The following is an 11300-nucleotide window of genomic DNA, read 5'->3' on the forward strand; positions in this document are numbered from 1 at the left end:
CACTGTTGATCCAACTGAAATGGATCAACTACTGTTGTTGATACAAAAATATCTGAACCAATGGCGGTGACGACGGCGACGACGGCGGACTAGTGATGGTTGAGGACTGTTGGTGGTGGTGAAGGAGTGGTGGTGGAATACTTGGTGGTGGTGGCGGTTGGTAGGTGGTAGCGGTTGGTAGGTGGTGGTTGTTGAACGGTGGTGGTGGAATGGTGGTTGAATGTTGGTGGTGGTGGTGCTAGTGGTGGTGGTGAAGTGGTAGAGGAAGAAATTTGTTCCATTTTAAAATAAAGAAAAGTATTACATGAATGAGGATATTAAAGTAATGTAATATTAAATGGATACGGTTATAAAAAAAGTAGTGACATATTTATTGTTGATAAGGATATATTTGTTGGGCTTGAAAAGGAATGATATATAATTAATATACCCATTATTATTTTGGAATAGTTAGCTCTTTCGGACCTACAAAGTACAAACGGAACAGCACGATTGAGAATTACTCAAGGCAGACGCACTACCCAATGTAAAATGTAACTTTAAAAAATCACTCCTGTGAAGCTTTTGCGTTCCTCGATCTCTCTCGCTACGCAATCGTTGTCTTTAACTCCATCAACTTCGATTGATGATTTCACCAGGTTTTGCAATCAAAGAGACCTTCCCAAAGCCATTAACGCACTGGGTCGTCTTCAAAATCATGGAATTCGAGCTGATGCCATTACTTATTCTGAACTCATCAAATTATGTGTTTCTAAAGGTGCCATTAAAGAAGGCAAGACTATTCACAACCACCTTTACTCAAATGGGCACGAGCCTGCAGTGTTTTTAAACAATGTTCTGCTCAATATGTATGTAAAGTTTGACTCACTAGACGAAGCACGTCTATTGCTTGATCAAATGCGCGACAGAAATGTTGTTTCGTGGACTACTATGATTTCCGCTTTTTCTAAAGCGAAGCTCAATGAAGAAGCGTTGAGGTATCTGGTTTTGATGTATAGAGAAGGTGTTATGCCTAACATGTATACTTACTCGTCGGTATTAAAAGCATGCGATGGCTTAGAGACCCTGAGGCAGTTGCACTGTGGTATAATTAAGAGTGGTTTGGATTCTGATGTTTTTGTGCGGAGTGCTTTGATTGATATTTACTCAAAATGGGGTGAATTGGACAATGGGTTGTTAGTTTTTAATGAGATGATTACAGGGGATTTGATTGTTTGGAACTCGATTATAGGAGGGCTTGCTCAGAATGACAAGGGTGATGAAGCTCTGAATATGTTTAAGGGCATGAGCTGGCTTTCCGGCTGGGCAAGCTACGTTGACTAGTGTTTTGAGAGCTTGTACTGGTTTAGTATTATTAGAACTGGGGAGACAAGTTCATGCGCATGTGGTCAAGTCTGAGGAAGATTTGATTCTTTATAACGCGCTTCTGGATATGTATAGCAAGTGTGGGAGTTTGGAAGATGCAGATTCTGTTTTCCAGCGGATGGCAAACAAAGATGTGATCTCTTGGAGCACCATGATTGCAGGCTTGGCACAGAATGGGCAAACCTTAAAAGCTCTGAAACTGTTCGATTCAATGAAAGATTCAGGAGTTGCTCCTAATTCCATTACTATATTGGGAGTGCTTTTTGCTTGTAGCCACGCAGGTCTGGTCGAAGATGGATTGTACTGCTTTAGGTCGATGAAAAGGGTTTTCGGGATTGAACCTGGAAGAGAACACTATGGATGCATGGTCGTCTTCTTGGAAGGGCAGGGAAGCTTGATGAAGCTGTTCAGTTCATCCATGGAATGGAAATTGAACCAGATGCAGTAACTTGGAGGACTCTGCTCGGTGCATGTAAAGTCCATAAAAATGTGGAAATAGCCATCTATGTTGCAAAGGAAGTTCTGAAACTGGATCCCCAGGATGAAGGGACTTACATACTGTTGTCCAATATCTATGCAAACACAAACAGGTGGGAGGACGCTGGAGAAGTAAGAAGGAACATGAGAGACCAAAGAGTGAAGAAAGAACCAGGTTGTAGTTGGATTGAAGACAACAAGCAAGTTCATCTCTTTGTTGCAGGGGATAATTCACATCCAAATATCAATAAAATAAAGACTGAGCTGAATCTATTGATCAAGAAATTATCAGGAATGGGTTATGTCCCAGACACAAATTTTGTATTATATGATCTCGAAGTGGAACAAAAGGAAGATTCGCTCCGTTACCACAGTGAGAAGTTGGCTATTGTATTTGGTCTTATGAACTTGCCAAAAGAAAAACCTCTTCGGATCATGAAGAACCTCAGGTTCTGTGGTGACTGCCATACGTTCGCGAAACTCGTATCAAAAGCTGAAAACCGGCATATTGTGATTAGGGATCCTGTTCGGTTTCACCATTTTAAGAATGGGGTGTGCTCCTGTGGAGATTATTGGTAGGGAAGATAGATTTTTCAAGCAATTATCGGAAATCCATGTGATTGTACAAAATAAAGTCTGTACAACTCAACTGGCAGTGTTAGAGAGGTAGCTGTAAGTGAGTTGGATAGCTGGTTTATCAAGGGTAAATGCAAAATTATGAACTAGAAGAGGGTATCAACAAAACACCGAGATACCTGAACGATTCTGTCAGTTGTTCTCCAGATGAATTTTAGGACAAATATCTGCTGCAATTCATTATATTACATGAGGCTAATGCATCTATTAGATACCAGTCTTACAAGTCTTCTCTGGAAGCTTCATCGCTCTCTGACCCAGCATAAGAGGTGAATTCTTTTATGATCGACTCATACATCTGAATTCCTTTCAAGTACTCCGCCTGGTTGAGGAACTGAGGACACGATGAAGAAATAACATCAGATAGCAAACATTCTAGCTGTAGTTATGTATGCTTTGCAGTCACTGCATGTAATTTTTGGATATTTGATCTGAGATTATGATTAAAAGCGAGTTACTCGGCCTTATCTATTCTCTGCGCAAGTACAATTAAATTTTTACCTCGTTATGGTCATGAAGCAGAATTGGTGTATTAGCCATTGGAGAGAATCCAATTGCTGGTACTCCTTGGTCGCGGAAATATTTAGCATCAGTGGAGGCTGGGAAAACCTCAGGCATACCAAGTTTTCCATTTGCTTTCTTTACAGCATCCTCTAACAATTTCCACCATGCGTATGAACTATCAGTAGGAGAGATATGAGCCTTTCCAGACTTGTCATCTATCTGAGTTTTCGGCTTATACTGCCCAAGCTACAAAATGGTTGGAAACTGGTTAAGAAAGCAAAAAAGAAAAGAAGAGAAAAGAAAACAGCATTCTATGTTGTACTAAGCTAAAGCAGTCTCCCAGATAGTCAGTATCTACTGCAGTGATTGTAATAACAAAATGGAATAGGTAATAACAAATGGCCGTTTCATATGATTTTGTACCTTAAATGTCATATTGCGGGTAGAAGGTGCCCATTCTTCAGAAATTCTTTTCTCCAGTGAAGCTGGATCAGCAAATGGTGGGAGTCGAATATCAAAACCTGCCTCGGCTTCAGATGGTTGCAGATTCATGATGAACCCCTAAGGGGAAGATAAAAATTAAGCCAAGTCAGTAGGAAAAAGGAAAACACATCTAAATTGCTAGTCTAACCACTTTAAACTCTACATACTGTTGGAGATGGTGTCCCAGCTTGCAAGAAGGCCATATTAACCGAAATAACTTCACCCTCGGCCTTTAACCCTGCTTTCACCATGTCGAACTGTGACGCCCTAAATCTCCTCACACTTTCAATGCTCTTCAACAGATTCTCCATTGCACTATTGTCATAAAGCTTTGCACCATGGCCTGGGGATCCAGTCGCTTTAATCACTAGACTCCAAGCGCTTCTCTCCGCGTAAAAAATCCTGTAAGTTTCATTTGGCGAAGCCAAACCTGTATTACAACATGTAAGGAAAGATATACATCACCAAGTTCAACCAGTTAGCTGCTACTCTATTACAGGCAGACAAAACGACAGTAAAGAAAACTAATGGCAAGAAAATTGACAATACCCTCATCAAGGACAATTCCAACATTCATTTTGCTAAAGATTTCAGACTCCGCGAGTTTCTTGGCACCAGTACGACCACCAATCTCTTCATCGGGGACAAAAGACAAATAAACAGTTCGAATTGGTTGAAAACCAGAAGTTTTCAATCTCCGAATAGCTTCAAGATACTGCAACCCAACACATTTCATATCCTGTGAACCTCTCGCATAGATATCACCAAATTCATCAACATTTGCATCGAAAGGCGGATAAATCCACTTAGAATGTTCTGCTGGGACAACATCTGTATGTGAATTCAAAAGGATTGAAGGGAGATTTTGGTTCTTGCCAGTCCACTTAAGAAGAACCACAGGCTTTCCCTTGACAAATTCCAAGGTTTCAAATCCTAGATTCAGTGATTTAGCTTGAGAAATTATGAAATCTGCAGCTCCGTAGTATTTGGGATTTGGATGAGCTGTGTTGATTTGTAGGTATTGTTGGAACCTAGTGATAATCTCAGTTGATGATTGAACTGAAGACGTAATGAGAATGAATAACAAGATGGTGACGATAGCGTTGAGAGAAACCTCCATTATTTTGTTTGTCAGTGGCCAGAACGGAGTCTCAGAGAGGTGACTTCGAGTCTTCAACGAAGACTACAATAGTAAGTTGGTGGATTCCATTGGCTCAACCTAACTCGATCCACATATAGCACACAATAATACTTGTTTAATCAAAAAGAGTTGGTCCTTTGATGAGTTGACATACAAATCGGAGGTGTTCCATCACAATTTACGGTATTGCATTTCTGGAGAAAGCAATGAAAGATGACTCACTGAAAGAGAAGGGTCTTTGGATGAGAACCTCAAGTTCTGGTGACCGCCAGTGTCACGCATTATCTGAAACTGAAAATTCGTATTTTATCAAGATTGGGGATCCTGTTTGTTGTCCCCATTCTAAAGGTGGGGATTTTCTCCAGGCAGTAACATCTGTATTTAAAAAGAGAAATATTAACAATTCAATCAAGTACTTCCAGTTATATGGAGGCTATAGGAGACTGTAAGCTCCATTAATGAACATTATATGACAAGATGAGTGTCTTCACTACATCACACAACGCTAACACATTGTTAGAAATGAGCTAGGAACTGTTTTACTATCTTACAATTCTTCTCTAGAAACTGCATCACTTGTTGGCTCAATATAAGAAGTGTATTCTTTAATGATCGACTCATAAATTTCGATCCCTTTCAAGTACTCCGCCTGGTTGAGGAACTGTGGACACCAAGAAGAATAACATACTTTTATATTTACTTTTTGTAAATACATGTAATTATCTAAAATTCTGGAATTAACAATTCAAAAGTGCATGAAACTGCCCTTATATAATCTCAGTAAGAGATTCTGATATTTACCTCATTATGTTCATGAAGCAGAATGGGAGTATTGGCCATTGGAGAGAAACCAATTGCTGGTAATCCTTGGTCTCGGAAATAACGAGCATCGGTCGAGGCTGCGAAGATCTCAGGTTTACCAAGCTTGCCATTTGCTTTCTTGACAGCCCCCTCTAACAACCCCCACCATGGGTTAGAACTATCAGTTGCAGTGAAAACAGGCTTCCCAAACTTGTCATATACTGGAATCTTCTCTTGAAACTGTGCAAGTTACAAAATGGATTAGGAACTGGTTGAGAAGGATAAATAAAAACATTATAAATTACGCGATTCTTTTATTGAACCTGAAGCAGTGCCTCCAAATAGATCCAACAGTTCGTACCTACTCAAATATCGTGCCAGTTCTAGCATCACATTCTCACATGTTTGTAAACAACTGATACATGCCAGCACGGGGTTTTCAATCGTAAATCTGATCCCTATATCTACCACAATCCTTTCTAAGCCCTTCCCACTGGTACAATGTTGATACTTTATATAGTTAACTCAGGCTTAGTAAGACTCATGTATCAGCAAATAATGTGAGAATGTCCCACTTTCTGTGTTGTTATGTTCATATGTCTTGCAAGTTGTATCAAAACAAAATAAATGGAGAAGAACATACTACCAGTAAAATTAGCATTTAAAGAAAAAGTCATGACCATCTGGTTGTTCCTTAATCAAAATTAGTTATTCGCAGAAGTTACTGTCAGGGTTGCTTCCTACCTCAAATGTCATGTTGCGGGAAGAAGGAGCCCATTCTTCAGAAATCCTTCTCTCCGAGGAAGTTGCGTCAGCAGTTGGTGGAATTCGAATGTTAAAACCAGCCTCAGCTTCAGATGGCTGCAGATTCATGACGAACCCCTACCGAAAGATAAAGAACAAATGAAGTCAGTAGGAAGAAGAAATTGGAGAAAATATCCGTGTAAGCAATACAGATACAATAAGCACATTCAGATACAATAAAGTATACGAGTTTGTTGGCTCAAATCCATGACACTCTATGCACATTCAGAAAAACTCTTAACGTAAATCAAAAAAGGGCAAGTCTAAGTATAGTAAGCTCTACATACTGTTGGAGTTGGCGTCCCAGCTTTCAAGAAGGCCATATTGACCGAAATAACTTCACCCTCAGCCTTCAACCCTGCTTTCACCAGATCAAACTGTGACGCTCTAAACCTCCTCACAATTTCAATACTCTTCAACAGATTCTCCATTGCACTGTTGTCATAAAGCTTTGCCCCATGGCCAGGAAGTCCAGTCGCTTTAATCACTAGCCACCATGGGCTCCTCTCCGCATAAAACATCCTGTAATTCTCATTTGGTGAAGCCAAACCTGGGCCACAACATGCAGGAAGGATCAATAAGCCAAGTGATTCATGAGTTCTCCAGTAAAGTTTCAGAAGCTTATTGTATCTAGTAAATTTGAAATAATATCACTGTGGCACCTCAGTCTTAACTATCAAATTTTCCAGACAAGTCGATGTTAAGACACTACTGCTATTCCGACCAATAGAAAGTTCCAGGAAAAGGGGGGTCCATGTGATGTGTAGCGAAGTTCCGTCAAGATAGTCTACCTAGGATTTTCCATGCTAGGATGATGTACCAGTGGCGAGCGTGATTGATGAGGACTATGTTGATGATTGTCTATCTAACAGTTCTTGGTATTGAAGGTTTTGTAGTCACCAAATTATTGATGAAATGGATTCTCTATAATACAATGGTAGTTTTGCTAACCTATGTAAATAAATAAAAATACTCATAAACTGTAATTTAAAGCAAGTGGAAGAAAAATTGACGGCAAGAAAATTGAGATTACCCTCATCAAGGACAATTCCAATATTCATCTTCTTGAAATCTTCAGACTCGGCAAATGTCTGTGCACCAGCCAGACCACCAATCTCTTCATCAGGTACAAAAGATAAATAAACAGTTCTACTTGGTTCAAAACCAGAACTCTTCAATTGACGAATCGCTTCGATATACTGTAATCCGACACATTTCATATCTTGTGATCCTCTGGCATAAATGTTGCCTAATTGATCGACGTTTGCATCGAAAGGTGGGTGCTTCCATTTATGATGTTCTACTGGGACAACATCTGTGTGTGAATTCAAAAGGATTGAAGGTAGCTTTTGATTCTTACCCGTCCATTTGAGGAGAACTAAAGGCTTTCCTTGACATATTCTAGGGTTTCGTATCCTAAGTTTAGTGATTTGGCTTGTGAAATTATGAAATCTGCAGCTTCATAGTATTTGGGATTTGGTTGAGCAGTGTTGATTTGTAGATATTGTTGGAACCTGGTGATAATCTCAGATGGATTATCTGAGATTGTTGATGCCTGAACTGAAAATATAAAGAAGCAGAAGAGGATGGTGATAGAGTAATAAGAAACCTCCATTCAGAACAGAGTGAGAGAGTTGACTCCAAATCTTTCCCAAAAGACTTTAGTAGGTGGATTCCAGTGGCTCAACCCAACTTCATCAACTAAGGAGTTGTAGAAGTTAAATAAGACTTCTTTAATCAAAAGGAGATTGATTCTTTTAGAGAAGTGGTTTATGTAAAAGGATACATACAAGTCTACAAAGAAGAGGAAGGGCTAGGATGCTTTTGAATCATCCTTTATTTTGCTGTTATTGCCAAAAATGAAAAACCATTTCTCTGTACACCTGTTATTTAAAAACTTCATCAAGTTTTTAGTGTACAGCGTCGAAAGCAATAACATGTTATCCAGATGATGAGAAGAATCTGCTCGGTTACACCATATATCAGAAGCTAATGCATCTCTTGCCTCTTGGAATGAGCCACCAACTGTGCCAATATTTTTACAGGATGTATTGCCAAAGCTAATGCATCACCAGGAATGAGCTACGAACTGAATTACTATCTTACAACTCGTCTCTTGAAGCTTCATCGCTTGTAAGCTCAATGTAAGAAGTGTACTCTTTTATTATCGACTCGTATACAGCAATTCCTTTCAAGTACTCTGCCTGGTTGAGGAACTGTGGATACAATAACGAAAAGAGTATCAGATGAAGAACATCCTTCTAGTTGTTTTAATTTTGTCGTTGATATGTGCAGTTTCCTAATGATGAAGAAAATACAACGGGTTCCTGAACCTATAAATTCAGACTTTTTTTTTCAGATATTTACCTCATTATGGTCATGAAGCAGAACGGGTGTGTTGATCATTGGAGAGTAACCAATCGCTGGTAATCCTTGTTTGCGGAAATAGCGAGCATCAGTTGAGGCTGGGAAAATCTCAGGCTTACCTAGCTTTCCATTAGCTTTCTCTACAGCCCCTTCCAGCAACTTCCACCATGGGTTAGAATTATCGGTAGCAGTGACAAACTTCTTTTCAAAATTTTATCCCTGCTGCTTAAACTGCCACAGTTTAAAAACATAGTTAGTATACACCAAAAAATGCAAGTACTATTCCAACTTCTTGAAAACGATGTTCTCAAGATAAGCTAAAGCTAAAGAAACCCTTAATTATTGTAATTCTTAGGAGCTCTAACAATTATGGTATTGCCATAGCGTAGGCCACTACGAGGGAAGGAAGGGGCAACGGAGCAGGGTAAGATCAACGAAGTGCAAAGCAAGCAAACTACTACAACAACAACTAAGCCTTTACTCCCAAAAAAATTAGCACATTTGGGAAAACTTCTCTTTTAGGCTTCAGTAGCTTGATGAAATAATACATAAGGAAACCCTGATTCGGTTGTATATCAGAGAATAGAGGTGAATAAGCTCAAACTTATGTGGGAAAGATAGATTTCTCACAGCAAAGCACGTCCGTTTGCAGATAACATATAATTGACATTCTGCGGGGAGTAACTAGGTACATGTATTTAGTGATTCATTTTAGAAGCAACGATAAAATAGTTATTTCATCATAGAAGTATACACCTGGGAAAAATAAGTCAAAGGCATTCCAGTAATATCCATACCTCAAATGTCATATTGCGTGATGAAGGAGCCCATTCTTCAGAAATCCTTTTCTCCAGGGCCACGGGATCAGCAGTTGGTGGAACTATAACATCAAAACCAGCCTCAGCTTCAGATGGCTGCAGATTCATGACGAAGCCCTAATGGAAGATAAGTGCATTAGCATAAGATGGTGGGGGCGTACATTAACTAGTTAGAAATCTAAACATGATTTAGGATATAAAAATCATATTTGCGGGACCACAGTATCTGGGAGGACAGTTTTCTTATCGCTAAAGATGTATTAGAGTTTTTCTATGTTTCCTGGTCCCAGACAATGCCACTTAGTGCACGATGCAATTAACAACTAGATCATTTAACAAAACTTTAGCAACCATAACTCTTGCAGTAAGTATTTTAAGCTCTACTTACTGTTGGAGTAGGTGTTCCAGCTTTCAAGAAGACCATATTCACTGAAACGACCTCACCCTCAGCCATCAATCCTGCTTTCACTAAATCAAACTGCGACGCCCTAAACCTCCTCGCGCTCTCAATACTCTTTAATAGATTCTCCATAGCACTATTATCATAGAGCTTTGCCCCGTGGCCAGGGAGTCCAGTAGCTTTAATCGTAAGCCACCATGCACACTTCTCCGCATAGAATATCCTATAATTCTCATCTGGCGAAGGCAAACCTGTGGTATAACATCACAATAACAAACATCACTAGTAAACGATTCACATTTCCACTGGATAGAGTAGCGTCATACACAATTTATATAAGAGAAAGATGTTGTCAACATGGACATGGTACTAGCCTTGAACTAAACAACACCCACAATCATTAAAGGAAGTAATGTAAAGAAATTATAAAAAAAAATTACCCTCATCGAGAACGATTCCAACATTCAGCTTCTTGAATTTTTCGGATTCGGCGAACTTCTCCGCACCATCATGACCACCAATCTCTTCATCAGGTATAAAAGACAAATAAACAGTTCGAATCGGTTGAAAACCAGACGCTTTCAATCTCCGAATGGCTTCGAGATACTGCAATCCAACACATTTCATATCCTGTGAACCCCTCGCATAGATATCACCGAATTCATCAACATTCGCATCAAACGGAGAATGATTCCATTTATGATGTTCAGCTGGTACAACATATGTGTGAGAATTCAAAAGGATTGAAGGAAGATTTTGATTCTTACCAGTCCATTTGAGCAGAACCAAAGGTTTACCATTGACAAATTCTAGAGTATCGTATTCTAAATTTAAAGATTTAGCTTGGGAGATTATGAATTCTGCTGATTCATAGTACTTGGGATTTGGATGAGCTGTGTTGATTTGAAGGTATTGTTGGAATCTAGAGATGATTTCTGGTGATGATTCGACTGGGAATATTTTTAACGAGAGGAAGATAATGAAGCTGATTTTGATGATTGAGTGAACAAAAAGTTTAATTTTGAGTTTATTCTCCATGATTAAAGTTTCAGAGAAGAGAGGGAGAGAAGACCTACTAGTGAGAGAGACTGTATAATACGATGATTAGTAACACTTTAGTAAACGCTTAATTGCTGGGATCAGATTCTGACTTATCAGGTCTTCTTGGCAAATCGAATAAATTGAGTAGCTCGCTTGTTCGAGGGCCACCGGTGGCTCAGCCTCATGAGAGCAAGTTTTATCGTGGAATCCATCTATTTCAAGTGTGGGAAAATTATAGAATGTCAAATCTAGTGGTTTCTAAGTTGGGATCTTCCACAGTATTTCCAAGCCATATTCCATGATCTCGTGGGATGGTCTGTGGAATCCATGGAAACGCTAATCAGATTAGCGTAAAACGCTATTCAGAATAGCGCGCTATAAGATGAAAAACGTCAATAAAAATAGCGCCCAACGCTAATCTAAATAGCGTAATGCACTATTCATAACAACATTTTTTTTATCT

At 39.3% G+C, this 11300-nt stretch overlaps 1 protein-coding gene and 3 pseudogenes across 1 annotated transcript; 1 reads left to right on the top strand and 3 right to left on the bottom strand.

Annotated features, from left to right (window-relative positions):
* Positions 1-546: 546 nt before the first annotated feature.
* On the top strand, positions 547-2446 carry LOC113291617 (annotated as a pseudogene).
* A 131-nt stretch (positions 2447-2577) lies between these two features.
* On the bottom strand, positions 2578-4808 carry LOC113289662 (aminoacylase-1-like). Its single transcript, XM_026538986.1, has 5 exons — positions 4015-4808; positions 3633-3895; positions 3406-3543; positions 2980-3228; positions 2578-2812 (listed from the first exon to the last, which is right to left on the bottom strand). Exons 1-5 carry the CDS (start codon positions 4583-4585, stop codon positions 2699-2701), a joined length of 1335 nt encoding a protein of 444 aa, XP_026394771.1. The 5' UTR covers positions 4586-4808; the 3' UTR covers positions 2578-2698.
* A 158-nt stretch (positions 4809-4966) lies between these two features.
* Positions 4967-7856, bottom strand: LOC113289661 (annotated as a pseudogene).
* A 428-nt stretch (positions 7857-8284) lies between these two features.
* On the bottom strand, positions 8285-10923 carry LOC113289660 (annotated as a pseudogene).
* Between the last annotated feature and the right edge of the window lie 377 nt (positions 10924-11300).

The sequence above is a fragment of the Papaver somniferum genome, chromosome 6 (assembly GCF_003573695.1).
Source record: "Papaver somniferum cultivar HN1 chromosome 6, ASM357369v1, whole genome shotgun sequence".
Classification (NCBI taxonomy): domain Eukaryota; kingdom Viridiplantae; phylum Streptophyta; class Magnoliopsida; order Ranunculales; family Papaveraceae; genus Papaver; species Papaver somniferum.